At 37.9% G+C, this 25,455-nt stretch overlaps 2 protein-coding genes across 2 annotated transcripts; one reads left to right on the top strand and one right to left on the bottom strand.

The window, feature by feature from the left end:
- The first annotated feature begins 2,189 nt into the window (after positions 1 to 2,189).
- On the top strand, positions 2,190 to 10,012 carry LOC114457629 (proenkephalin-A-like). Its single transcript, XM_028439618.1, has 2 exons — positions 2,190 to 2,430; positions 9,189 to 10,012. Exons 1-2 carry the CDS (start codon positions 2,305 to 2,307, stop codon positions 9,822 to 9,824), a joined length of 762 nt encoding a protein of 253 aa, XP_028295419.1. The 5' UTR covers positions 2,190 to 2,304; the 3' UTR covers positions 9,825 to 10,012.
- Positions 10,013 to 11,851: 1,839 nt separating this feature from the next.
- Positions 11,852 to 25,213, bottom strand: LOC114457628 (zinc finger protein 395-like). Its single transcript, XM_028439617.1, has 10 exons — positions 25,117 to 25,213; positions 22,914 to 23,062; positions 21,579 to 21,697; positions 21,380 to 21,498; positions 19,370 to 19,569; positions 19,198 to 19,298; positions 17,547 to 17,808; positions 14,387 to 14,488; positions 13,738 to 13,829; positions 11,852 to 12,488 (listed from the first exon to the last, which is right to left on the bottom strand). Exons 2-10 carry the CDS (start codon positions 23,016 to 23,018, stop codon positions 12,377 to 12,379), a joined length of 1,212 nt encoding a protein of 403 aa, XP_028295418.1. The 5' UTR covers positions 23,019 to 23,062; positions 25,117 to 25,213; the 3' UTR covers positions 11,852 to 12,376.
- Between the last annotated feature and the right edge of the window lie 242 nt (positions 25,214 to 25,455).

The raw sequence follows: 25,455 nt of genomic DNA, 5'->3' as shown, positions 1-25,455 counted from the left end.
TAATCACCTGCATTAAAAACAAATGACTAAGAGTTATGAAGTCTTTTCACACTCGTTCTGTTCTCGCCATGAGGTCAAAGGTCAAGAGAGATGAACTCTCTATGTCTGACAGATTTAGATTATTTTTACCGCTACAGCGTTGATTCTTTGAATTATATTTTGTGTAAACGTGGTATCGTCTCCAAGGTAGAAATGCTGAGTTAGCTGCTAAAACTAATGCTGCAAAAGCTAACGCTGCTAAAGCTAGTGCTGCTAAAACTAATGCTGCTAAAGCTAATGCTGTTAAAGCTAGAGCTGCTAAAGCTAATGCTGCTAAAGCTAATGCTGCTAAAACTAATGCTGCTAAAGCTAATGCTGCTAAAACTAATGCTGCTAAAGCTGATGCTGCTAAAGCTAATGCTGCTAAAGATAGAGCTTAAAATAATATATTAATACAAATAATCATAGACCTGGTTAGGGATGTAACGATTCACTCAACTCCCGATACGATTCGATTCACGATACTGGGTTCACGATACGATTCTCTCACGATTTATTTTACAAAATGGGACTGTAGACAAATTTTTTTTTGGGAAAAAAACTATAAAATACTGTATTATTTCCTTTTATTTTCATTGTCAAAAGAATTCCTTGATAAACTATTCAAAAAAAAGGAAATTTAACTAAAATAAATCTTGAATTAAATAAATAAAGGAATAATACAAATGAAAATGAAGCCTATTAATTTAAATTCTGGTTCTATAATAAACAATGCAAAACTACATAATAGTTCTTTTTCTTTTTAAAAGTGCAACTGAAAATGTATTTTGTGCCTTAACAATTGGACTTTAAAAAAAAAACCGTGATTACACTGATTTACGTCATATTTGTTTGGACCAGCAGAGGGCGCTGGTAACACAGTGGTCGGTTGGCATGCAGAAATTCTTGCAGTGAAGAAGAGAAGCTATGCTAGCAGACAGAGCTAATAGAAAAACGTGACTTTTACAGATATTCAAGTAATATTACAGATATTCTTTCGGTGCTAAAGGGGTAAATGAATTCATTTATTAACATATTTAAGAGTAGAAGGCGGCCAGAACGAAAGTAGCAGGCAGACTCCGCCCGCCGCCTACACTTGCGATTAAATTTTCAGAAAATCGTTATCAACCATGATACCTATGAATCGATTTTTAACTGCCTTACGATTAATCGTTACATCAATAGACCTGGTTAATGAATGGTGTACGTCATAAATTTACCTTTTCAAAGTCAGAACTCATACTGTCCTTTTCACACTTGTCCCATCAATAATAATAATAATTATAATAATACATTTTATTTATAAGCGCTTTTTAAAAACTCGGACACTTTCCAGTTGTTAAAACAATTACACAAATCATTAAAGAAACTATCACTAATAAAGGTAAATACAGTAAATACATACCAATCATAAGTTAAAAGCTTGTAGAAGGAATGGAAACAGAGGAGGTTTGTTGCTTTAATTCTGTTTCTAACGTTGGTTTTTATAAAAGCTCACATATGAGAATCATTCCTGGGTAGAGTCTGAATTCCTCTCACTGGAGACCCAGATAGTCTGTGTTTTCATTCACCAGGGGTCACCTGTGTGGAAACAAGAGGACTGCCTTGCTTCTATACTGCTCCTGAGCTGCTCCATCAGTTTTTAAAAGTGCTGAGATCAACAGAAAGTGACATCATCAGAAAACCCTGGTCCCTCCTCCAGTCTGAATATGTGTAATATTAATAATATAAACACTAACGATCTCTGGAATAACATTATAAATGCTGTTAGGTTGGAAACATCAACAGAGTGAATTAACTTTATGTTTATATCGCTCTGACCTTTGACCCCCCAGGTCACACATGTGCAGTTCCAGAGAGTGAAAAGACTTATTAGTAAAAAATACAGGAAATAAAGGAATGTTATTAGCAATATGTGATAAAAAGCTTAAGAAAACAAAAAGGAAATTATTTTAAATCTTTGATTATTGCATTTAGTTCCTGGTCCATATGTAATGTAGTCTAATCACTTTATGCTCTTTTTATTTCTGCTACATTTTGAAGTTTTCATTATTACTTTCTTTGTGTTTAGTTTATTTAATGTTAATAATGTCAGGAAAAATGTTAAAGAAAAAAAAAATTAAAGTTAATGCTATATTTTCTCTCTGACTGCAGGTTGGACCATAAACATCTATAGATCGGACATCCAGCTGGTTCCATCTACTGACATCTACTCACACCTACTGTCTCTGTCTGTGTGTGTGTGTGTGTGTGTGTGTGAGTGTGTGTGTGTGTGTGCGCTGAGCGATGAAGATCCCTCTGTGGTGTGTACTGGTGCTGCTGGCGTGTGTGTGTGTTCCTGCACACACTGACTGTCAGAGGGAGTGTGTGACCTGTAGTCACATCCTGCAGCAGCAACACTTCAACACCATGGTGAGCATTAGCATTAGCATCAATGTTAATGTTACACTTACATTTCTTTCTTCTTCTTCTTTTCCTTTTTGTTTCTTCTTTCTTTCTTTGCTATGTCTTTTTTTCTTACAGTGGTTTTGACATTATCTCCATTTTTTGTATAATATAAACCTATATTCCCACCACACATCAGTCCTTGGGATACTTTTATGTAACAAACCAACATAAATCCACTGATGTCCCATTTTAAATGTTTAAATCCTGATTTTTGTCTAAAGTTTTAAATATTTATGACTGTAAATTACACTCATAGATGATTCAATCATTAGATCTACATTATGTTCAGGATTGTTTGAATGTGTTGCTTATTTATAATAAAACGGCTACATTTAGCATTAAGATAATCAGACAGATCTCTATTACATTTAGTGTTGTGTTAGTTTTATGGTTGTAAATTATGGGTTGTGTTAAAGGTAAAAGTAGAAAGAAATGAAACCGTGGATTTTGTCTTGGATTCTTTTCTTTCCATTGTTACGACGTAAGTCAACCTCAGTGAATATTTATAGAAGAAAAGAAGCCGACTCGTATCTGGGACTGGTGTTTCCATCCTGGAAAAAAGCAGCTATTGTTTGATATCAGAACATTAGCATATGTGTGTGTGTGTGTGTGCGTGTGTGGTGTGTGTGTGTGTGTGTGTGTGTGTGTGTGTGTGTGTGTGTGTGTGTGTGTGTGTGTGTGTGTGTGGGTGTGATAATAATGCAGCTGGGACCTTTCTGATACTTGTAATAGAAGTAATGTAATGGACTGGAGCTCCCAGCGGTGACTGACACGTTTTATCAGCTCGTCATTGTGTGCAGATGGAACCCACGGAGCAATCTCATTGTTCCACCTCAGACTATACTGTATGCATTTTAAATATGATCACATTTATACTTGGATCCTTCACGTCAGACAAAGCCATGGGTTAGCAAATGTGAAAAGTGACGTCAAAAACACACAAAGGAACAACAAAAAAACAAGGCAAAACAAGAAAATACACGTATTTATAGAAAAATGCACAAAGTGACTATAAAAACACACAACACAACAACAAAATCACACAAAATATTTAAAAAAAACACACAAAACTCAGAAAATTACTCCAAAAAACTGAAAAACAACAAAATGCACACACATAAAAAAAAAGAAAAATACCAAAATTATCTGCAAAAATATTCAAAACGGCAACAAAAACATATACAGTAGCCCTATAATTATTTTCTGTTAATGCTCTTATCATATATATATCTTTATTCTAATGCTGATATGAATGTTGATCATGTGACCCTCAGATCAGATACAGTCACATGTTTGTGGCCCCGCCCCCTGTGCTAAAAGTATCAGTTTTAAACAGTTGTGTTGCAAAAATTCTTGATATAATAGTGTACGTTTTTTTCTCTACCTTCTTTGTAATTGAGTTGTAATTGAACATGGATAATTGAAAGAATGTAATTGACCCCAACTCTGTCCATAGTTACTTTGTCATGGCTCGTTGTTAGATTTTCGTGTGGTGAGCTGCACTAGTTCTGTTTTGTTTCTAGTCAGTATGATTATTTTGTGAGTAGTAATTATGTTTTAGTCCCACTCAGTGGACTTTGTGCATTAGTTCCATCAGTTTTTCTGTGGATCTATTGGAGTCAGCTGGAGGAGAACATTGGTTGAGTTGAATTTAAAGGATTCTGATCTACTTCATCAAACATTGGTGACAAGCTGTTGAAAAAGCACTTCTTCTTGCGTCCTGTAGAATGGATGAACGTGTCCCAGTAGTGACAGACCCTTCAAACCCATCGATTGTTCTCTGACTCACACTTTCTAACCCGCTGTGTCTAATGTTCTGCTGTCTAGAGCCAGACGAGCCTTTTCCTCTCACACTGGAAGTTTAAACCATGTGAAACACAACGTAGCATTTATCAGATATACTTTATTACTCCAGGGGGAAAATTAAAATGTGTTACAGAGGCTCGAGAAATTTTAGAAATGAAATAGATTAAACAGTAAATAAATAAAGAAAGAAAGAGAAATGAAAACCTAATAATTAAGTATAAGATTGTTAATTCAATAGGGATTAAATACAAGTGCACACATTACAGTAGAAAAACATAAAATCATATAATAATAATACAAATGTACAAATATATTACATATATATATATATATATATATATATATATATATATATATATATATATAAAACTTATTTTATTCACTGAAGCAAAAAAAACTTTAGCTTTTTCTGAATGAATGAGATAGAATAAAATACATTTTTAAAATGTGCCTTGTTTTTCTGTTATTATAGGAAATATATTCACAGTCACAACTGTTTTTATCCTTTTTCTGTGACTAAAGAGGTTTACATCGACATGTTTTGCTTTTCCTAGATCAACCAAAAGCAGCACACATTGTTATTGTGACTGAAAAATCTACTAAATAATCTATAAATCAGGCTGAATGTTTCACTCCAATAGAAAACAATGGGATGTTTACAGGCAGTGGGGCCCTGTGACATCATCAGTCACATGATTTCAAAATGGAGGAACACAGGCTCTAAAACTGTAAAATAGTCCTATTTTTATAAAAAGCAATAAAACAAATAAGGTGCATAATAATGTGATTTGTTAGACATAGATCTACTAATAAGGACATTTAGAAGATTTTAAGACACATTTGTAAAAACAATGGAGGATCCTTTAAAGCAACAAATCGACACAAAACAATTTTCACGTTTTTAAAAGTGTGCAGAAAGTGAGAACATGTAAACTCCACTGAGAAAGTCAACAAAGTGAAATAAAGCCATAACCTTGGAGTCGTGATAAAATAATAATGTGCATCTTTGTAACCCAACAGTGTGTGAAAATAGACTTAAAAATTAACAACGTGGTTAAAAGTGTTAAAGTGTTCATCACGTCTGAAAACTAGCATAAACACACACACACACACACACACACACACACACACACACACACACGCACAGGCTCATAAACTCACTGAGATTGCTTCATTGATCTGACGCTGAATCCCTGCTGAGCTCATTTCATTTACAAAGGATAATTAATTTCCACTGATAGGTTGATGGTGGAACTCTCTTTCCTCTCATCCTTTGACACCAGAGGTTTTACTGATATCACTGTGTAGTTTATCTCATTTGAACGACATCTGAAGAATAAATGGGATTCATTTGTTTCATCAACTCCAGCTGAAGTTGAAGGGCTGAGGATTTAAAGTGGAACTAAACACAGATTAATGAAGCTGAAGAAGCAATAGATGAATGCACACACACACACACACACACACACACACACACACACACGGTTGGATAAATTCAGTTAAATTCCAAAGAGTGATGCACACAAACACACCACGTTGTATTTCTCCAACTGCATCAGTTTGGCGATAAGTGATGGGATGAGAACTTCCTCCTCTACGAGCTTATAAAACACTTTATACTGCTACATATTTTATCCTGGGAATCTGACCCTGGTTCACGAAAAACAAACTTTGTGTCATGTTCTGTTGGTTAGTTTAGTTATTCTGTCTTTGTTGATTTGGTTTGTGCTTAACTCTTGTCTGTGTTTCAGGGATTCCTGCTTGTGGCTCCACCCCCCAGTGATGTCTGTGTGCTTGGTGATTGATTAGCTCCCTCATGTTTTCACTCAGGTGTGGGCCATTCCCAATCAAGCTTCCCTCACTATTTAACTGAGTGCTTGGTCACAGTGTGGTTGCTGGTTCGTTGTGTGATGTTGTCAGGTTCGTTGGCTCCCTTCGTGTGCAGTTGTGTCTAGTCCTGTTCCCCTGTTTTTGAGTTTGGATTTTGAATAAGTTTGTTTGAGGAGTAAACATGGACTGGTTCCACGAACGTTATTCCTCTATCCTGCCTCCGTCTCTCCTTGCATTTGGGTCCACACCCACACCGGACCGTGACACTTTGCTTCCTTTTTCTTTTTTTTGGAACTGGATTCTAATGTTTGTCTTCTTTCCATCTCACCAACCTCACTTTCCGATTCGCTTCCTGCATTCACCAGGAGACTGGTGACGTCAGTGCCCAATTCCTCAGATACTTTCAACGCATGTACGTAAACTACGTCACATTTTATTGCCGTAAAATAGGCCGACCAGATGTTGACGCGTTTTACGCGTGCGTTGAATGGATCTGAAACGATGAGGCACGTGAAAAGGATTGGGCACTGACAAAGACCTTAGCTACTACATCTGAAGAAGTGTCTCTACACATGTGCTTGTAAAGTCATGTCGTAAACATGCCAGGCCAATAGATGGAGGTGTGGTTTTGCTCAGACACTTCCTCTGATCAGTGCCAGAGTAGAACTTTAATCAGACCTCCACAGTTTGACCTGAGCCCACAGAATACGACCTGAACCAGAATAAACACTATCTCTCTTTAATCCTGACTCTATTCACATCCATGCACAGCGCACATTTATAATGATGCTAGGCGAGCTCTCAGAACTCTCTGAAGGACTCATCTTTGAGAGTTCATCTCAACGATGAGAACAGCCTGTCAAGGTCTGTTTTTCTCCACACTCTCCATGGATGGATGTTGACTCGACGCTCTGACCTTTTCCTTACTTTCCATGAACACCTGCGGTCTGGCTCGGCTAACAAACTCTCGAGGTCATCTCTACGGCAACGCCTTCCCACGTCATCGGCTGGAGAACTATGAGAGTCTATAGCAGAGTCTCAGTAAACAGGCTTATCTCAAACAACACTGAACACTTCACTCCCATATTTACACACACAACCTGTTTCTTCACCGTCTCCTCTGGCCCCCTCCCCTCCTCCCTCCCTGCAGAGGCAGCAGGAGGCGAGCTGTAAGGGCAGCGCCATCCTGTGGCCACCCTGCAAACTACCATCCTAAGACCCATCCATGTGCTAACGAACTGTTGTATTGAATTGAATGACGTTTGTTGGTTTTTGTCGCAATGTTTGCTGAAGAGTTTTTTTCATGATCCAAAACTCCGCCCCTCTCTACAAGGGCCTAGTTTGGTTTTTGCCTTTTTTTTTAACCTCTTCTTCCAACCCATTGTTCCATATTTCTCATCTAAGCACTGCTCTGCTCTTTAATAACTCAGCTTTATTTACTAGTCACTGGTTCTACGTCTAAATGCAAACATGAATAACAGCTTCAAGCTAATCTACAGACGCTACATAGAGATTTACAACTGCTACACACACTACACACATATGTGACACACAACCAGTCGTTTATGTATTTTTTAACATAATTTATTCATACACCAGAAGACATTCATCCATTCACCTCCTCAACAAACATTAGTGAATGTTTCTCGCTCTAATCCAAACATCACCTCACGTTCATTTATCGTGCATAGTCTGCGTTAAAAAGATAGAAATTAAGCCAAATATCTTTAGCTCTAATGCAGCTCTGTGATTGGTCAGAATGAAATATGTCTCCACTGATCCAAGTGATGATGAAGTAAATCAACACTTTGTAGGAGAAGTTCAGTTAAATTCACACCGGCAGTGTTTCTCACTCTGAGGTTCTGAACATGGCCCTGTTCCCTGTTACCATGGAGACAGAGAGGGAAGCTTTTTCAAAAGTGGAGCCCGCTTTTGAAAAGTTCCGTTTTCAAGCACCAAAACGCCGTTGCCGTGTAAAAAGACAGAACAATGCAAAACTTTGGTGTTTTTACTTGAAAACGTGTAAACGGGGTCTTAATGTCAGCGTTTGAGTGGGTGGTCCTAATGTTCTGGCTGATCCATGTGTGTGAAAGTAAAGTTCCTCTCATCCATATCTGCTGTGCTCCATTAGATGGAGGTGAGCTGTCAGACGGCCATGTTCCCTCATAATGAAACAGTAAATCATCAAAATAACTCCACACATCAGTGACGTGTTTCAAAGTTCCACTAAAGCCCCCGACTCCCACCCCCCACCATGAGATGAAAGTTCTCACACTGCAGACCCCCCTCCCCCCAACTTTGTCACTAAGGGACTCTAATTCTGACATGTCAATCACTTCCTGTCGATGACATGTTTGCCAAATGATGGACGTCTCATTTGGTGTCCTGATATTTTCCATCTACGCTGAACACAGCAGCAACTAAAGCTCATTAACTTCTGTGACACGGGAGGGGGGGGGTGAGGGTGGGTGGGGGGCGGCTGGGGTCCAGTAAGTGCTGAGTCAGCAGCAGCTCAGAAACCTGAGAATTCTATGGCCTGTGGATTATTGATGATGATAAAAGCCAACAGGGTGATGGATTGGTTCTAGTGACGTTCTCTGACATGTTTGTATTGTGTTTATTCACTCATTAAGGAACGTTAGCAAACCATCATCACAACCTTTAGAACCATAACTTTAGAACATGTAGCTCAGCTTTAAAGTCCAATGCATTTCACAGCCTTACAGACTCACATATGTTGACCCATTATTGTCACTTTTAACCTCTTTTCACCATATTTCATGATTATTTTTTGCCAATTTATCCACATTCATCATTTGTCATGCCCGGTATTTGCCAGTTTAAACTAATTGTTACTATTTTTTAAAATTACATCACCCCAACTGCCCATTTCTGCCACCTTTAAGCCCCTATTGACACTTTGAACCCTTTTTCCACTTTTTCTGTCCATTTTTGCCCACTTTTTGCAACTTTCAACCAAATTCTGTGGTTTTTAAACTATAGGAATATATGACTGACTGCTAAGGGCTGTGCTTTGATGTCTATTTGTTCCTTGGCTCATGATCTATGGTTCTGTTCCTCTGTAGGTGTGTTTGTTGGAGTGTGAGGCTGAGATCTCATCCTCGCTCACATGGGAGCTGTGCAGACGTGCCGTGAAGCTCTCCAACAGCCCTGCGGTGTCCAAGAGGAGGGCAGAGGAGCTGGAAGTGGCCTCCCTGGACCTGAGCTCGGCCAGTGAACTGCTACGTTCTGCAGCCGCCCAGCGTTTCCAGGACGCGGACCCCGATGAGACAACGTTTGAGCCACGAAGCCTCCAGTATGATGACTCATCGCTGCTGGAATCCTCAGAAGAGGACGGAGAGGCCTTCAAACTGCTCGGGGAGGACAGGGACCAGAGGGAGGACAGGGAGCAGAGAGATGCAGAGGCCGAGGGCCCGGGGGCTGACGAGGGCCCCCACAGCTCAGAGGGCGCCACCTTGTCCAAACGCTTTGGCGGTTTCCAGAGAGGCCGCCATAGCTACAGGAAGCTGATCAGCTCCCCCATCAGGCCCCTGCAGAAGCGGTACGGCGGCTTCATAGGTGTCCGTAAATCTGCCCGAAAGTGGAACAGTCAGAAGCGTGTGAACCAGCTGCTGAGGCAGTACCTGGGCATGAGGAGCAGCCGCAGCGGCAGGATCTCCACCGGCCCCGTGTCTCGGGTCTGGAGGCAAAACCAACTGTAAGATGTCAGTGTTTGAACTGTGATGTCGCCATGGTGATCAAAGGACAGACTCCACCCCCTCACTGCACCGCTCTGTGTGTGTTCAAAGTCTTTGATGTCCTATTCCATATTTACATTCTGCCATTCTGTGAAATAAAAGATTTAGAGAAGTGCAATGGAATATATTTTTGTGTGTGTGTGTGTAATAAAGAGAGGCTACATGTGAGTGGAGATCTCCTTTACTGCAGTGGCTGGACGCATCGTGCACGCTCATGCACGGATGGGCCTGGGCTCCTGCTTTGGATGCTTTCTGCAAACCACAGGAAACACACACACACACACGTTCACTTACGTTAACAACTCTGTTCTTGTTTTTAGGACTAACCCGACCGTACACAGCTGAGTATTTATCTCAGTAAACTTCCCTAAACATGGAACAGTACAAAAGTGAATTAGGGCCAATTTTGATGGTCAACATCAAAATGTTGTGATTTAGGTTGAAATTTCTTGAATAATATTGAAGTATGATGTCAAGATTAAAGTTGAAAAGACAAAATGAATAGCCCAGCAGATATGTAAGATGACTTAGATGTTTCACTTCTGGAAGAAAGCATGAAAACGTGTACATGGGTGTTTTTGAGAATGAATCCATTTTTAATGGGATCCACGCTGGAAAACCAACGTTCCCACCAAATAAGAAATCCAAGATGGCCACCATTCATATTGCCAATTTGCCAAAAATACTCAAAATACAATATCATGGAAAAAGTGGAAGATATAACATAGCTTCTACTTTAATCTTGACATTATATTTCATCTTTAATCTCAACACTTTATTCTTGGTTTGTTCAAAATTATTTTCTCCATTAAAATTGTCCCTAATCCTCTTCCGTAGAAACAGACATATATGAATGAATGTGGATTAAAAGCAGGACAGATTGATTAAAGTGTAAGAGTCTAATTTACTGCTCAGGATGAACTCAGACAGGTGAGTTATAGTGTCAGAGGTTAGCATTAGCATTAGCGATGATGCTTTCCACCAACATAGCTGTCTGAATGCTGTCCAAATAAAAATGATTCATTGTGCTTCTGAATACTAATAATAATGATAATAATAATCATGGTTTTCTTATTTTGTCAGAGATTTGAGTGAAATAGAAAGTATTCGTTTTTAAAAGAGAAGGAACAACAGTGCCCTCTAGTGTTCACACAGCAGAATGACGCTTCTCCAAACTAATCATCAGGATTTGTCAAGTGAAAATCACCAAGTTTAGGGTGCGATCTGTGTAAATAATTGATCTCCTATGGAACCTTCTAGATGTCCTCATAAAGACCTTCAGTAGGATATAAAGCAGTTCGATCAATCGATCGATCAAGGTCTCAGTCTCCATCTTTCTGACATTATTGCATTTAAATATAAGAAAAGCAACAGCATCATCATGAAATGTAAACTTTGACTACCAAAGAAAATGGATTTCTGCGTCAAACTTGGGTAATTATAAGAAACATTCACTGTTAATGTTTAGAAAACATGTATAGAAATGTTCCGAGGATTACGACACAGTGTTGGACAGAATAACGTTTCATTTGTTGTGTTATTAAAACAAAACAATTAGTTACGTTTTCATTTACGCACAAAGTTTAAACAGAAACAGACCTAAGATTGCTTTATTCCAGGCAACCAGACCAGACTTATGTATGACTTATTTGTACTTGAGTACAGTTTATTTCTACTTGAGTAGATATATCAGTATTATTTATACCTCTGGTATTAAGTTATTTAAAAAGAGAGGGAAGCAACAATCTGTATTCATCCAGAACAAAGCTTCGTCTTTAGGGTTTGTTTCAGGATGAGTTCCTCCAGTCGCTCCTTTTGCATCTTAATAGTGAAGTGTGTGTGTGTGTGTGTGTGTGTGTGTGTGTGCCTTTGTTCACAATGCACAGACAATACATTGATATCCATTGTGTAGACGATAACAAAAGAAAACACGAGTCTGTCAAATTCTCAGTGCTTTTTTTAATGTGTACAACAATATATTTCCTCTTTTTTTATTGCTTTTCCAAACTAACCGTTCTAATGCAGCCGTTAGTCACCAGTTTAACCCTTTAACACTGGTCATGTGCCGACACACGGGCAGGAAGGAAAACCTGGTCCACGTGAACCGAGCGTAGCTTATTCTTGTGTTTTCCGACAAAGTGCAGGAAACATGAAGATACAAAAGAAATCCAAGGAGACCACTTAAAAAAGGTATAAAATACTCGTACGCAACTCAAAGACCACCAGATAACAAACATCATATCCACTGTGGAGCTACTGGGATAGAAAAATACAGCCGAGCAAACTGCATAGCAGACTATAGTAGAGTGGAGCTACAGGAACATGGAAGAGAATATTGGAAGTTTGAGCACGACAGTCAGCAGCTAGCACCATGGCAGGCTTCAGTTGTCAGGATTACATCACAAAGATACGGAAACATTAGTTTGCATTCCTTAAAGAGAGAAAAAACCAAACAAAACCAGATGGAAAACTTCATGATCAACGTCTGACATTACTCGTCCATACATGTGTGTCGTCTAGTCTGGGAAACGCTGGCAGGCCTTTTTCCAGCGACAGGCGGTGCACCACTGATCCTTACGCTCCACTCCGTACACTTTACGGCACTTCTTTGCTTCCCCACGACCCTTCCTGTAAAACAAACAAACCAAACATCTGTAAGTTTCTAACGTCACAGGTGATACAGGCTCAGAATTATCACATTTGTGGTAAGTTGGTGCACTCTCCCTTTCAAAATAAAAGCCTGCAGAAAAAAAACAGGGTTGGGGTCAATTATAATTGTAATCGCATACTTAATAATTTCAATTGTAATTTCAAAAATCTGTTGAAACATGATCTTAGAGGTGAATTATAGGTTTTTCCGGGTCAAGGAATTCAATGATATATATTAAATAACCGTACGCCATCCATATTGTGAATTTCAATCTTACCATAACTTCGGTTCTTTTAGAACTTGAAACATAATCTTTGTGGCAAAATGTAGGTTTACGGGAACAAGGATTGTCATGAAATAGTTTAAAATACTGTAAATTGAATCCAGAGCAAGATATAAGATGAGCAACACAACACTTTACACATGAAAAGGGTGAAATTGTGACTTCATTTAAATATTAATCAGATATTTACATCAGAAGTTTGACTTTAATCATTGTTCATGTTGACATGTGCTGCAAAAATAAACACATCATCAGATTAATGCTGATGCACCAGGATCACAATGGATATAATCTTCCTGAGAAATAAACGAAAATAGATATTAATTAATGTTTTGATGTGGATTTGAATCAATTTATTCACCTTTTAAAAGTCATTGTTGTCATACAGTTGTGGCTGCAAAATAAATCACAATTTCACTATTTCCATGTGTAAAGTGTTGTGTTGCTCATCTTATATCTGGCTCTGGATGAAATTTACAGTATTTCAAACTATCTTTGTCCCCAAAAACCTACATTTTGCCACAAAGATCATGTTTCTACGTCTAACAGAACCAAAGTTATGATAAGATTGAAATTCGTAATAGGAATGGCGGCCATCTTGGATCTTGCTCCGATCACAATTTACACTATTTTATGAAATAGGAATTAATTCCTTGAACCTGAAGACATATAATGCTCCACTGATATCATGTTTCTATGTCACATGGAACCAAAGTTATGACAAAATATCCAAATTGGCAATGGCGGCCATCTTGGATTTCTTGATTTTGAGTGGGAAGCGTTGGTGTTCCAGTGTAGATCCATTAAAAATGGATTCAATATTTACTCAAAAACACCCATGTTCACATTCTCATGCTTTCTTCTAGAAGTGAAACATATTTTTTACATATCTGTCAAACTATAACAGTTTAACACAAACAGAGAGGAGAATGTGGGCGTGTCACCTGAAGGAGCAGTGAGCACTGATTGGCTGAAGCCTGTTCTGTTGGAGCCACTGTTCACCAATGCTGACGGACCTGCAGCGAGGCTTCACCGTCTGAGGAGAAACCACACAGTTTAGTACCGTGAGAAAAGAGCACTGGATTCATCAGAGCTCATACAGTGCACACGTATGAAAAACACAACTGCTGTAATTTTTACTGTCCATCAACTTCCTTTCTATGGAGGACGAGAAGTGCCACAATAAATAAGAAAAATATACTGTTTATTCAATAATTAAAATCTCAATAATTAATTAAATCAATTTTACATTTTATTTCATTCTGAAAAGTATGAAGTATAAATATTTGACTATTTTTTTATTTATCTCATGGTCTGGTGTTGCATCACTTTATGAATTCATTTTATTTGTTAAACTCGCTTGTCAGAGTCTGTGGGGGCGTGTCCTAACACTTGATTGGTTTCCTGCACATCAAGTCAAACTAAATCGATCCCTGACATGATTGGAAAGCGTGAAGATTCATTTAATAAGTATTGACATTTTTAATGAGTTAATGAATGCTGTATTTATTTAATTGTGGCACTCCTCGTCCTCCATACCTTTCACGTGTGTTCTGTGTAATACAGATTAAATACGTGGGAAAGAAAACCCACGGGGATGTTGGTGATGGCAGACGCAGAGGTGGTGGGGGAGGGGCTCCATCCATGGCTGACGGGGCTTCTGGGGGCCACAGATATCTGGACAGGACTACAGGCCTGGAGGAAACATGGAAAAGAAAAATGGCCTCATTTAAACACATAATATAGTTTTATTAGTGACGTGGAAAACCATAAATGATGTTACAACATGCAGAAATACATTTAAAACCTGTAAATTAAAAGGAGCAAAAGTAGTTGGATTTGTTACTAATGTAACATGATATAATAATAATAATAATAATAATAATAATAATAATAATAATAATAATGTGGCGGTGTTTACAGAGGAGATGAAACAAACCTTCAAGTGAAAATTTCAACCTTTTACATCTTGGATTTTTAATGTATTGATCAATGAAGCCTGTTCTATGGATTTATCTGATGAAACATTTTATGTCCAATAGTTTTAACAGAAATAATTTTCAGAGTCTGTTTTATTAAAGTTATTTTAGTTTCACTTTCGTCTGTGAGTCCTAGTTTATTTACTACTTTGTAGTTTCACTTCTGGTTCATATTTAATTCATGCTTTGGTAACTCTTGTCTTTCTGCTCCCAGTGATTATAAGTGTGTTTGGGCTGTGAGTGATTAGCCCCCCTGTTTCCACTCAGGTGTTCTTCATTCCTAATCAAGCCTCCTTCACTCTTTAGCTGAGTGTTTAAACCACAATGGTTGCTGTTATAATGCCTGTCTCCTAAGTTCTGTTCATTTCATCCAGTGTTGAAAGCTTTCTTTTGTACTTTGCTAATTTTTATTCTTCTCAGAGGGAGAATAAAATGATTGGTTTCTGGTGCTACTCCTGTCCTCCACCTTCATACAGAATAACAGAATGAAGCAGCCAAGCAGGACCACCAGACGGAGGTGGTCCCCCCACCCCAAGCTGTTTTTAACCCCAAATTTCCTGGATAGGAAATTTAAAGTAAAAAATATTTGACTGTCGCTAGTTTCCAGGCTAAATCTTTAACTTGCTATTTTCTAGCCAAGATCTTCGACTCTCGCAAGTTTCTAGGGTAGATCTTTGACTCTCCCTAGTTTCTTGGCTATCTCTTTGACTCTTGCAAGTTTCTAAGCTAGATCTTTGACTCTCGCTAGTTTCCAGGCTAGATGTTTCACCCTTGCTAGTTTCTAGGCTAGATCTTTTACTCTTGCTAGTTTCTAGGCTAGATCTTTCACTTTCTCTAGTTTCCAGGCTAGATTTTTCACTCTTGCTAGTTTCTAGGCTAGATCTTTGACTCTCGCTATTTTCTAGGCTAGATCTTTGGCTCTTGCTAGTTTCTTGGCTAGATCTTTCACTTTCTCTAGTTTCCATGCTAGATTTTTTTACTCTCGCTACTTTCCAGGCAAAATCTTTAACTCTCCCTAGTTTCTAGGCTATCTCTTCGACTCTTGCAAGTTTTTAAGCTAGATCTTTGACTCGCTATTTTCTAGGCTAGATCTTTGACTCTCTTTAGTTTCTAGGCTAGATCTTTGACTCTCCTTAGTTTCTAGGCTAGATCTTTGACTCGCTATTTTCTAGGCTAGATCTTTGACTCTCGCTAGTTTCTAGGATAGATCTTTGAATCTTACTAGTTTCTAGGCTAGAGCTTTAGCTTTCAAGCGTTTCCTGAAAAGACATAGCAAATATCCTTTCTGAACCTGAGCAGAAAATGTACCTTTGTCCCAACATATTACATTATCAATAAACAGAAATAACCCTCTTCTTTATGCTAGAATCCAAACCTCGGAACAATCATGGCTCACTAGTTTTTTTTCCACAGTTGTGTTAAAAAATGCAGGAAATACATGAATGAATAGGAGAAACAATACAAAGTTATTTCTAACTTCTGTGCAGTTAAACTATGAAAGTGTCTATTGGTACACGTACGTAGCGTCTTAGGTTATAACCCAATATCGCAACAATTTTTTATGGTTAGAGTAAGGTTTGGTCTTAGTCATGCAACCTAAACTGGCCAATGACTGACCTATCGTGTGACGTAAACTCGCCAAATAGGGGCGCTGCGTACAGATAGCCACTGCATTTAACTGTTCATGTGGTACTTCTTTCCTCTCTCTCTGGTTGGTGAGAGCCTAGACCCGCCCATGGTTTACTCTCTCACTGTCACAAAGCTTCTATTTACAGGCTTTGCAGCACAGGGTAAACGCAGGTCACCAGTGAAATGTGCAGCTTTGTCATGCATAAACAACGTTGAATCTCATTGGCTCGTTGGAGGGCGAGGGAAGGGGGTGGGGGGGTCGGCCTACCTTTAAAACTACGCAGCAACCAAGAAACAGAGCACATTGAGTGATTCTCCATCTTTATTTAAACAGGTTTGTTTTTAAATGTGCTCAAATAAATAATTAAATGTTGGTAAATGCTGTTTTATGTTTACCCTGTTTAAGTCAACAGTCACACACACACACACAGAAGCTTTAACATAAGCAGTCAGGTAATTTGGAAGGACTGTACGCAGATAATAAAACCTGACTGGAGGTTCAGAAATGCATTGGACAAGTTCTGATTTTACCTGAAATTGCACTGTTAATGTAAAACTAACATTTTCAAGACATTAAAATAACTTGAGTTTAAAAAAAAGTTCTTTAAAAACTTGAATACTGTCATAGCCCCTCCCCTTCTGTTGCTCCTGAGCTCATCAGCCTCACTAGTCTCACCTGTGACTCGTATTTAACCCCATACTGTGTTCTTAATACCCCACATCTACAAACTCAATGAGTATATACTGTCTATTATAGTATATACTGTCTACTATATATTATAGTATGTACACTGTCTACTATATATTATATACTGTCTACTATATATTATAGTATGTACACTGTCTACTATATATTATATACTGTCTACTATATATTATAGTATATATACTGTCTACTATATATTATAGTATATATACTGTCTACTATATATTATATACTGTCTACTATATATTATAGTATATATACTGTCTACTATATATTATATACTGTCTACTATATATTATAGTATATATACTGTCTACTATATATTATAGTTTATAAATAAACCCACCTGGTAAAATAAATAAAATAAATAAACTCACCTGGTAAAATAAATAAAATAAATAAACTCACCTGGTAAAATAAATAAATTAAATAAACTCACCTGGTACAGATGCTCTGAGCGGATCTGCCAGAAGCTGCTGGGAGCTGATTGGCTGAGAGGACTGGGTCTGCTCTGGCCTGGTCCGGAGCTGGAGTTGGACCTGGACCTGTGTCTGTGGGCTGGGGGGATGTGGCTCTCCGAGCTCAGAGGAACAGGAGTGGGCGTGGCCAGGGGCGGAGCCTGCTGGGCAGCGTCTGTGGTCTCTGAGCAGATCTTAGTGTAGTAGAAGTCCTCCTCTCTCTGAGAATGGTCTGAGCTACTGCTGTGGGACGTAGAACAGGTTTTATTAACTCCAACGGTCCTTGAAGGCACCACGTAGACTAGAGTCTAACATTTGATTCTCTGTTGTTTATTTAATGTCGTAGAATGTTCTAAAGAGCAGAAAACACTGGGAGGGGGTCGCTAGATGCCTTCAAGAAACTAAGAATATTTTAAAAACAATTTGCTTATTTTTACCCTTTTTCTGCAACTACACCAAACTCACCATATTTTAACCTATTTTCATAATTTTTTATTGCCATATTTTTGCTCTTTTTAAAGCATTTTTGCTACATTACTCATTTCTGACACTTTTACATCACATTTTAATGACTTTAATGACTACACATTTTTTTCCACTCTACAGATATTATGTTGATGGTTAAAATGTATGTAACCAATTGTTGACTATTGTTCTCTGAGTAACATCACATGATCAAGCCTTTTCTAACATTCCACATTACAAAATAAGTCATAAAAGTATGAATGATTTGTGTTGATATCGTATCAATTTCAGTATCGGCCAATACTCGGTATCATCAGAAGTGAAAAAGTTGTATCGGGACATCCCTAATGTTCAGCACTTATAAATCCTTTCCACCACTTTTACACCTAATGTCACATATGTTGACCATTATTGTCACTTTTAACCTTATTTTTGCCAATTTAACCACATTCACCATTTTTCATGCCCATTATTTGAACACAAACTCTGAGAAAAAAAGAACTTTTGAATGAAAGTCATTCAACAATCTGTGATTTACTCTAACTTCAGCCACCAAAGCGTGTCAGTGCACTGTTTAAGGGAGAATAAAGGTCCCTTAGGAAAGCTCTTCTTCTCTGCTTCATTGTCTACTACCAAACCTCAGTAGTTGGAACTGTCGCCCCCTGTGGTCACAGATTTTTATTGGTTCTCAACTGTGTTTATCCTCTATCTGTAAACATAAGAGGTTTACATCGACATATTTTCCTGTATTTTTAGAGCATCAAAAAGCAGCACAAGCTGTTAAATGATGTAAAAAGCTGTTAAATGATGTAAAAAGCCACTAAAAGACCTACAAATCTACTAAATGATCTATAAATCAGGCTGAATGTTTCACTCCAATAGAAAACAATGGGATGTTTACAGGCAGTGGAGCCGTGTGACATCATCAGTCACATGATTACAAAGATGGAGGAACACAGGCTCTAAAACTGTGAAATAGTCCTATTTTTAAAGGAAATGAAATGAATATGATTCATAATAATGTTAGATTAGAACATTAAATTTAATTTTAATTAGAAGCTTTTAGGCCACATTTCTAACAGTGGAGGATAACTTTAACAGACCAACTAATAAAGACTAAATGAAGGTGTTTGATGTCTGTACTATGACGTGGGTACAGCTGCTCACCCCAGATGCAGAACTCTGATGTGTCTCTTTATTCCCACGGAGGATGTGAGCACCTTCCCACAGCTGGGCCACAGGCATCTGTACACCCCTCTGAAGGAGCTCTGTGAAGGGCAGTGAACTGCAGAGTCAGGGCCCTGGAGGCGTCTGCATCTTTCAAACATCAGAGACGCACCTTTGGCTTTTTCACAGGAAGCTCCTCCCCCTGCTCCAGCTCCATGTGCAGGCCTTCGTCAGGGCTGCTGTCCATCTCAGTGACAGACGGCGAGGGGGCGGGGCTTACGTTGCCATGGTCCCAGCTCCAGTAGCCGCTGCTGCCGCTGTCTGAGAGCTCACCGTTACCACACTCCATGTCCACGGTGGAGGCAGCGCCACCTAGGGACGAGTAGAGCATCGTCACAGCTCAGAAAAGAATTCAATCATAGAAAAAGTGTTTTACAAAATCCTGGATCAGATCTATAAAAGATCTGCTCTGATTAGTGATAAAAACCCTAGTGAAGCTCTACTAGTACTCACATTTAGAGTACATACTCAGAGCAGGAGAACACTTTACTAGTGAAGCAAAAGGTGTCACCCGTTAGCCTTATATGCTAATAAGGGGGCGGGGGCAGTAAATTTGGGCTTGCTACACATTCCAATCAATCAGAGAGCTGGATTTGGTTCTAATCCCTCCTTTTTAATTTACATTAGCTCTACTAGTAGTACAAGTGAAGCTTTTGGGTTTACTAGTAGTACTAGTAGACTACTAACATTTTACTGGTAGTACTAGTAGACTACTAACATTTTACTGGTAGTACTAGTAGACTACTAACATTTTACTAGTAGTACTAGTAGACTACTAACATTTTACTGGTAGTACTAGTAGAGTACTAACATTTTACTAGTAGTACTAGTAGAGTACAAACACTTTACTAGTAGTACTAGTAGACTACTAACATTTTACTGGTAGTACTAGTAGACTACTAACATTTTACTAGTAGTACTAGTAGAGTACAAACACTTTACTAGTAGTACTAGTAGACTACTAACATTTTACTAGTAGTACTAGTAGAGTACAAACACTTTACTAGTAGTACTAGTAGACTACTAACATTTTACTAGTAGTACTAGTAGACTACTAACATTTTACTAGTAGTACTAGTAGACTACTAACATTTTACTAGTAGTACTAGTAGACTACTAACATTTTACTGGTAGTACTAGTAGAGTACAAACACTTTACTAGTAGTACTAGTAGACTACTAACATTTTACTAGTAGTACTAGTAGACTACAAACACTTTACTAGTAGTACTAGTAGAGTACAAACACTTTACTAGTAGTACTAGTAGACTACTAACATTTTACTGGTAGTACTAGTAGAGTACAAACATTTTACTAGTAGTACTAGTAGACTACTAACATTTTACTGGTAGTACTAGTAGAGTACAAACACTTTACTAGTAGTACTAGTAGACTACTAACATTTTACTAGTAGTACTAGTAGACTACAAACACTTTACTAGTAGTACTAGTAGAGTACAAACACTTTACTAGTAGTACTAGTAGACTACTAACATTTTACTGGTAGTACTAGTAGAGTACAAACACTTTACTAGTAGTACTAGTAGACTACTAACATTTTACTGGTAGTACTAGTAGAGTACAAACACTTTACTAGTAGTACTAGTAGACTACTAACATTTTACTGGTAGTACTAGTAGAGTACTAACATTTTACTAGTAGTACTAGTGAGATATTGAGTGTACTAACAAAAACTAGTGAGTAGAGTTTAATATTAAAGCAAAATGATTTACTCGTAGGACATTTTAAAAAATAAAATCACACATTCTAGTTCCTGCCTTGCAGATAGTTTTTTTTTCTAATATGAATATAAACACAAAATTAACCTCAACCATCATCGTATTTCACATTAGACCAGTGGTTTTCAACACAGGGATAGTGATCCTATTTGGGGTCGCCTGGAATTTAAATGGGGCGCTTGAAATGTCTACTAATGGATTAAGAAGAGATTATTGATTAAAGTATGTTTTATTAATAAACTTTGGGGTCATCAGAAAATGTTTAGCCTCCTGTGTGTGTGTGTGTGTGTGTGTGTGTGTGTGTGTGTGTGTGTGTGTGTGTGTGTGTGTGTGTGTGTGTGTGTGTGTGTGTGTGTGTGTGTGTGTGAGTGAGATGGGACAGACCTGGTCCTGGTCCTGGGTCGGTCTGTGGGGTGTTATGGACCAAAGGGCTACAGGACAGGGTGGTGAGAACCATAGCTGCCATGATCTCGTCCATCTCCACAGACTCTGGGCTGAGGAAGCTACAGACAGAAGGTTTGGTGGGATTAGAACCCCTAACGTTCACATACATCACATCCCTCTGTGTCTGTATGTTCTCCACCTGCTCAAAGCTTCTCCATCTCCTGTAATGTTGCCAGGTTGGGTTGTGGGTGCAACCCTGCTCCAACATGGAGGTTTGCTTCTGTGATGCCTGCTCTCTGCTAACAGTGGTCCATTAACCTGGACAAAGAGGCAGGAAGTGACATCATGATGTCCAACATTATTGGTCCCTTCATGTAGAACCTTTGTAATATGTGGCTTTTAGCAGAAAGACATTCATAATTGCTGCTCACGCACAAAACGGTGTGAACAACGCTTTCCACGCAAAGTTTGTGATTTATGAAAATAAACGTAGCGGGACATGAACTATGAACCTGGTGCACAAGCACTTTGGAGACGTGGAGAAACAACGCTAAACTGTAGAACCATGTTACAGTTCTATGTACAGTTCTACACATATGTAGCTAATAATTATTAAAATATGTTTCATATCAAGATTTACCACATTTTAGAAAAATCTAAATCAGGTATAGTGACGCAAAAAAGGCTCAGACGCTCACACCAAAAATATTAAAACCTATATTTTCATTGATTAGGAAGCCTAGCAAGGTAATCAATAGATAAGAAATAAATTAATGATAGATATTTGTTTTTAGTGTATTTTACAGCTGATGTAGGACTTGTTAGCATTAGAGATGCTAACAGAAAGCTAACACAAGAAGAAGGTTAACTTTTATTAAATGAATTACTGTATTTCAGGCTCAGTAATTGTGATTAATTGTAATCGAACTTCAGGAATTCAGAATGTAATTGTAATTGACTTTCTGAGGATAAAAACATATTGTAATTTAACTGTAATTGAACATGGATCATTAAAAATGAAATTGTAACTGAAAAATTAAATTGACTATAACCAGTTTCAAAATGTCAATAATAGAACAATTAGTTTAAGTTGGCAAAAAATATCATGAAATCTGGTGAAAAGAGGTTAAAAGTGACAATAATTGATCAACATATTAGGTGATAAAATGGTAGAAAGAGTATAAAAGTGCTGAACATGTCTGGAAAGTGGAAACATGTGTAGAAAAGTCATAGAAATGTAGCAAAAATACATTAAAAGGAGCAAAAATATGACAATAAAAAGTGATGAAAATAGGTAAAAATAGGTAAAAATAAGCAGAAATGGGCTGAAATTGAAAAATATTCTTAGTATCTTGCGACCCCCTCCCAGTGTCTCATGACCCCGACCTTAAAGTTGAAAACACCTGCTTTACACAAAGATTAATTTAATTCAAACCAACATTTGGAGTTTAGAAACATGTTTTTGAATTTCATGACTTTGATTTTCTTTTTTCAGGGACTAAAACTGATTGATGTGTTTGGCGTCTCTGCTCACCACAGTGGACTGGTTGTTACTGCTCTGTGTTGTGGAGACACAGGCCTGTCGTCCTGGTAGTCCTGGTATGGTTCTGGTTCTGTCCTCTGGTCCCATAGCTGCCATGGTGCTGCTGCACGCTGGAGAGACTCGGGGCCACGCCCACCTGTCTGCAGCCAACAGCAAACACAGGTTTCAACTAAACAAAGTTGTCCAACAATAAAAAACGACTGTTGACGTCCCTGCAGCTTTGTTTTTAAACATGTGCTCTCGTACAGTAGAGTATATACAGTATTTACAGGACATCCCCAAGTACTTCCATCTAAAAACAAATTAAGATACTCTGTAAAAAAAAAATTGATTAGATGAAGAATTTCTGAGATATGGATAGAGCTGCACGATTATTTTGATCAATGTCATAATTACAATTAAAATAACAATTGTTTTTTTATCATGTTAGGGGATAAATCTGTATTTATTTTCCACTACTTACAAAAAAATAATATATATGAACAGTTTACAGTGAAAAATGAAGCTTTAAATTAAAATTATAGCAAAAAAAATTAATTAACCCAATGATTTAAAATGTACCAAGGCTTAACTAAATAAATACACTATTACAAAGTATTTTCATAAAATGCAACTCATTGGAAACAATTACAGATCACATAAATCCACCAAATGGTTGAGAAAGTGTCTGATTAGATATATAATGATTCTAAAAACAATATGCAGCAGAGCACATATTTTAAATGTAAATATTGCCCATGATCAGATTAATTTAATCATTTCAACCAAAATTGTGATCACAATTAAAATTCTATTAATTGTGCAGCCCTAGATATATTATGAACTCACTCTAGCTGGACTGTCTCAAAATAATTTTCTTGAAAAGAAATTAATATAATTATCATTGTGTTCATATGTATATAGGTAACTTATATTATAATTATAACTTGTATATGGGTAATATATAATATTACTGTATCTACATTGACTGTTTATGTATAATGTATATATATATGTGTGTATTTATATATAAGTTAGCTCATAGATAAATTGGTGGTAAAAGAGGATTAAATAAGTCAGCCTTCATCTACTGCTTTTTTGAATGTGTAAATGTTTTATTGAAATCTTCGTACTTTGTATTTTTGACTTATTTTGGAAATTAATTTTTATTTTATATTGTATTGTTTTAGTTTTTACATGTTCAATAATAAATAAATCAAAATGTGTTCAATCTATTTTTAATGGCTCGTGGTTACTTTGAAAAATAGATTATTTCATTTTCAAAAAGCATATAAACATTCCTCTTCTGTTCATCTGCGATCCGCACACGCCTCTGAAGGAGACTGGCAGTTGACAGTCCAAACATGTTAGGAGATCAAAGTAAATTTCCTGAGAATAAAGTTGTCTGAACATATTATTCAAAAATAACTTTCTGTAATTATTGAGAATCATCAATTTTCCCATTTTTTCCTGCTCACACAAACGCAGCACAAAGCTCTGATTTTTCCCACCGTTCAGCCAATCAGCGCTGGCCTGGAGTAGTAAACAAGCGGCTCGGGGGGGTGGGCGGGACTGCGCGCTGATTGGCTGGGCTCTCTTCCAAAAGGACACACCCTCTTCCTGACAACGTGTTCAGGCACGAGCTCAGCGAACCGGAACTCAAACTACTGCCAAAATAAGACCAAAATAAGAGCGAATTTACACAGAAACGCATTAAAACACCGAAATAAACCTGGATTTACACAGAAACAAACCCAGAAACCAGTTCAGCCTTTAAACCACACACTGAGCGGTTAAAGATCGATAATATGTTTTTAGGTTTTTAATCACATGCTGCCAGAACAGATAAAAAATAACTAAATATACACGAATAAATACGATGTTTAAGTTAAAATACAATTAAATCCACCTTTAGAGGAAACGTTACACATAAATATGCACAGATATGAGACACATTGGTGTTCGAATGCATTAATGCGTCATCGGTGGCTGCGATGCAATGTTTATAAACACGCTGTAAAATAAATAAATAAATGAATTTAAACAGGCTGTAAAAAGCCTGTAGTTTACTCTCATTGTTTAACATCACCATCCATCCTCATCCATCCTCATCCATCCAATGCCCCCCCGCTCTGCTCCATAACGCTGCTACCTTCAGGGATTTTCACCCACAACCCAAACACAAACAAGTCCATCAGAATAAACACAGACCTACTGGTTGTTGTTGGTTGTAAAGCTCTGGTCCGGTCCGGTCCCAGGCCACCGGCTGCTGTCCCGCTGCCTGCAGACACGGCCCGGCCCGGCTCTGCAGGGGGGGGGGGGGGGGGGGGGGGGGGGTGCCTACGGGTGTCTGATCAACGGACCAATGCCGGGGGGGTGACAGCTGGACATCATCATCATCATAGAGCAATTATTATTACTGTGTGCAAGAAATATACGACAAAACATAATTACACTGTGTAAAACACATATAGTCAACCAGCGGTACGGGGCCCTCATTCGGCCCTTGGTTTAATTTACCCAAAATTCACATCAAATTGAAAAATACACAAAA

Source organism: Gouania willdenowi, chromosome 24 (assembly GCF_900634775.1).
Source record: "Gouania willdenowi chromosome 24, fGouWil2.1, whole genome shotgun sequence".
In the NCBI taxonomy this organism is placed as follows: Eukaryota; Metazoa; Chordata; class Actinopteri; order Blenniiformes; family Gobiesocidae; genus Gouania; species Gouania willdenowi.
Note: the sequence above shows the minus strand (reverse complement) of the source record. Positions and strands in the feature narration are given on the sequence as shown.

Coding starts and splice junctions, on each gene's coding strand:
- LOC114457629 (XM_028439618.1), top strand. CDS start 2,305: ATGAAGATCCCTCTGTGGTGTGTACTGGTGCTGCTGGCGTGTGTGTGT. Junction 2,431..9,188: donor AGCAACACTTCAACACCATG/GTGAGCATTAGC, acceptor GTTCCTCTGTAG/GTGTGTTTGTTGGAGTGTGA.
- LOC114457628 (XM_028439617.1), bottom strand. CDS start 23,018: ATGGCAGCTATGGGACCAGAGGACAGAACCAGAACCATACCAGGACTA. Junction 21,499..21,578: donor GATGGAGAAGCTTTGAGCAG/GTGGAGAACATA, acceptor TTCTGTCTGTAG/CTTCCTCAGCCCAGAGTCTG. Junction 13,830..14,386: donor CTGCCATCACCAACATCCCC/GTGGGTTTTCTT, acceptor GTTTCTCCTCAG/ACGGTGAAGCCTCGCTGCAG.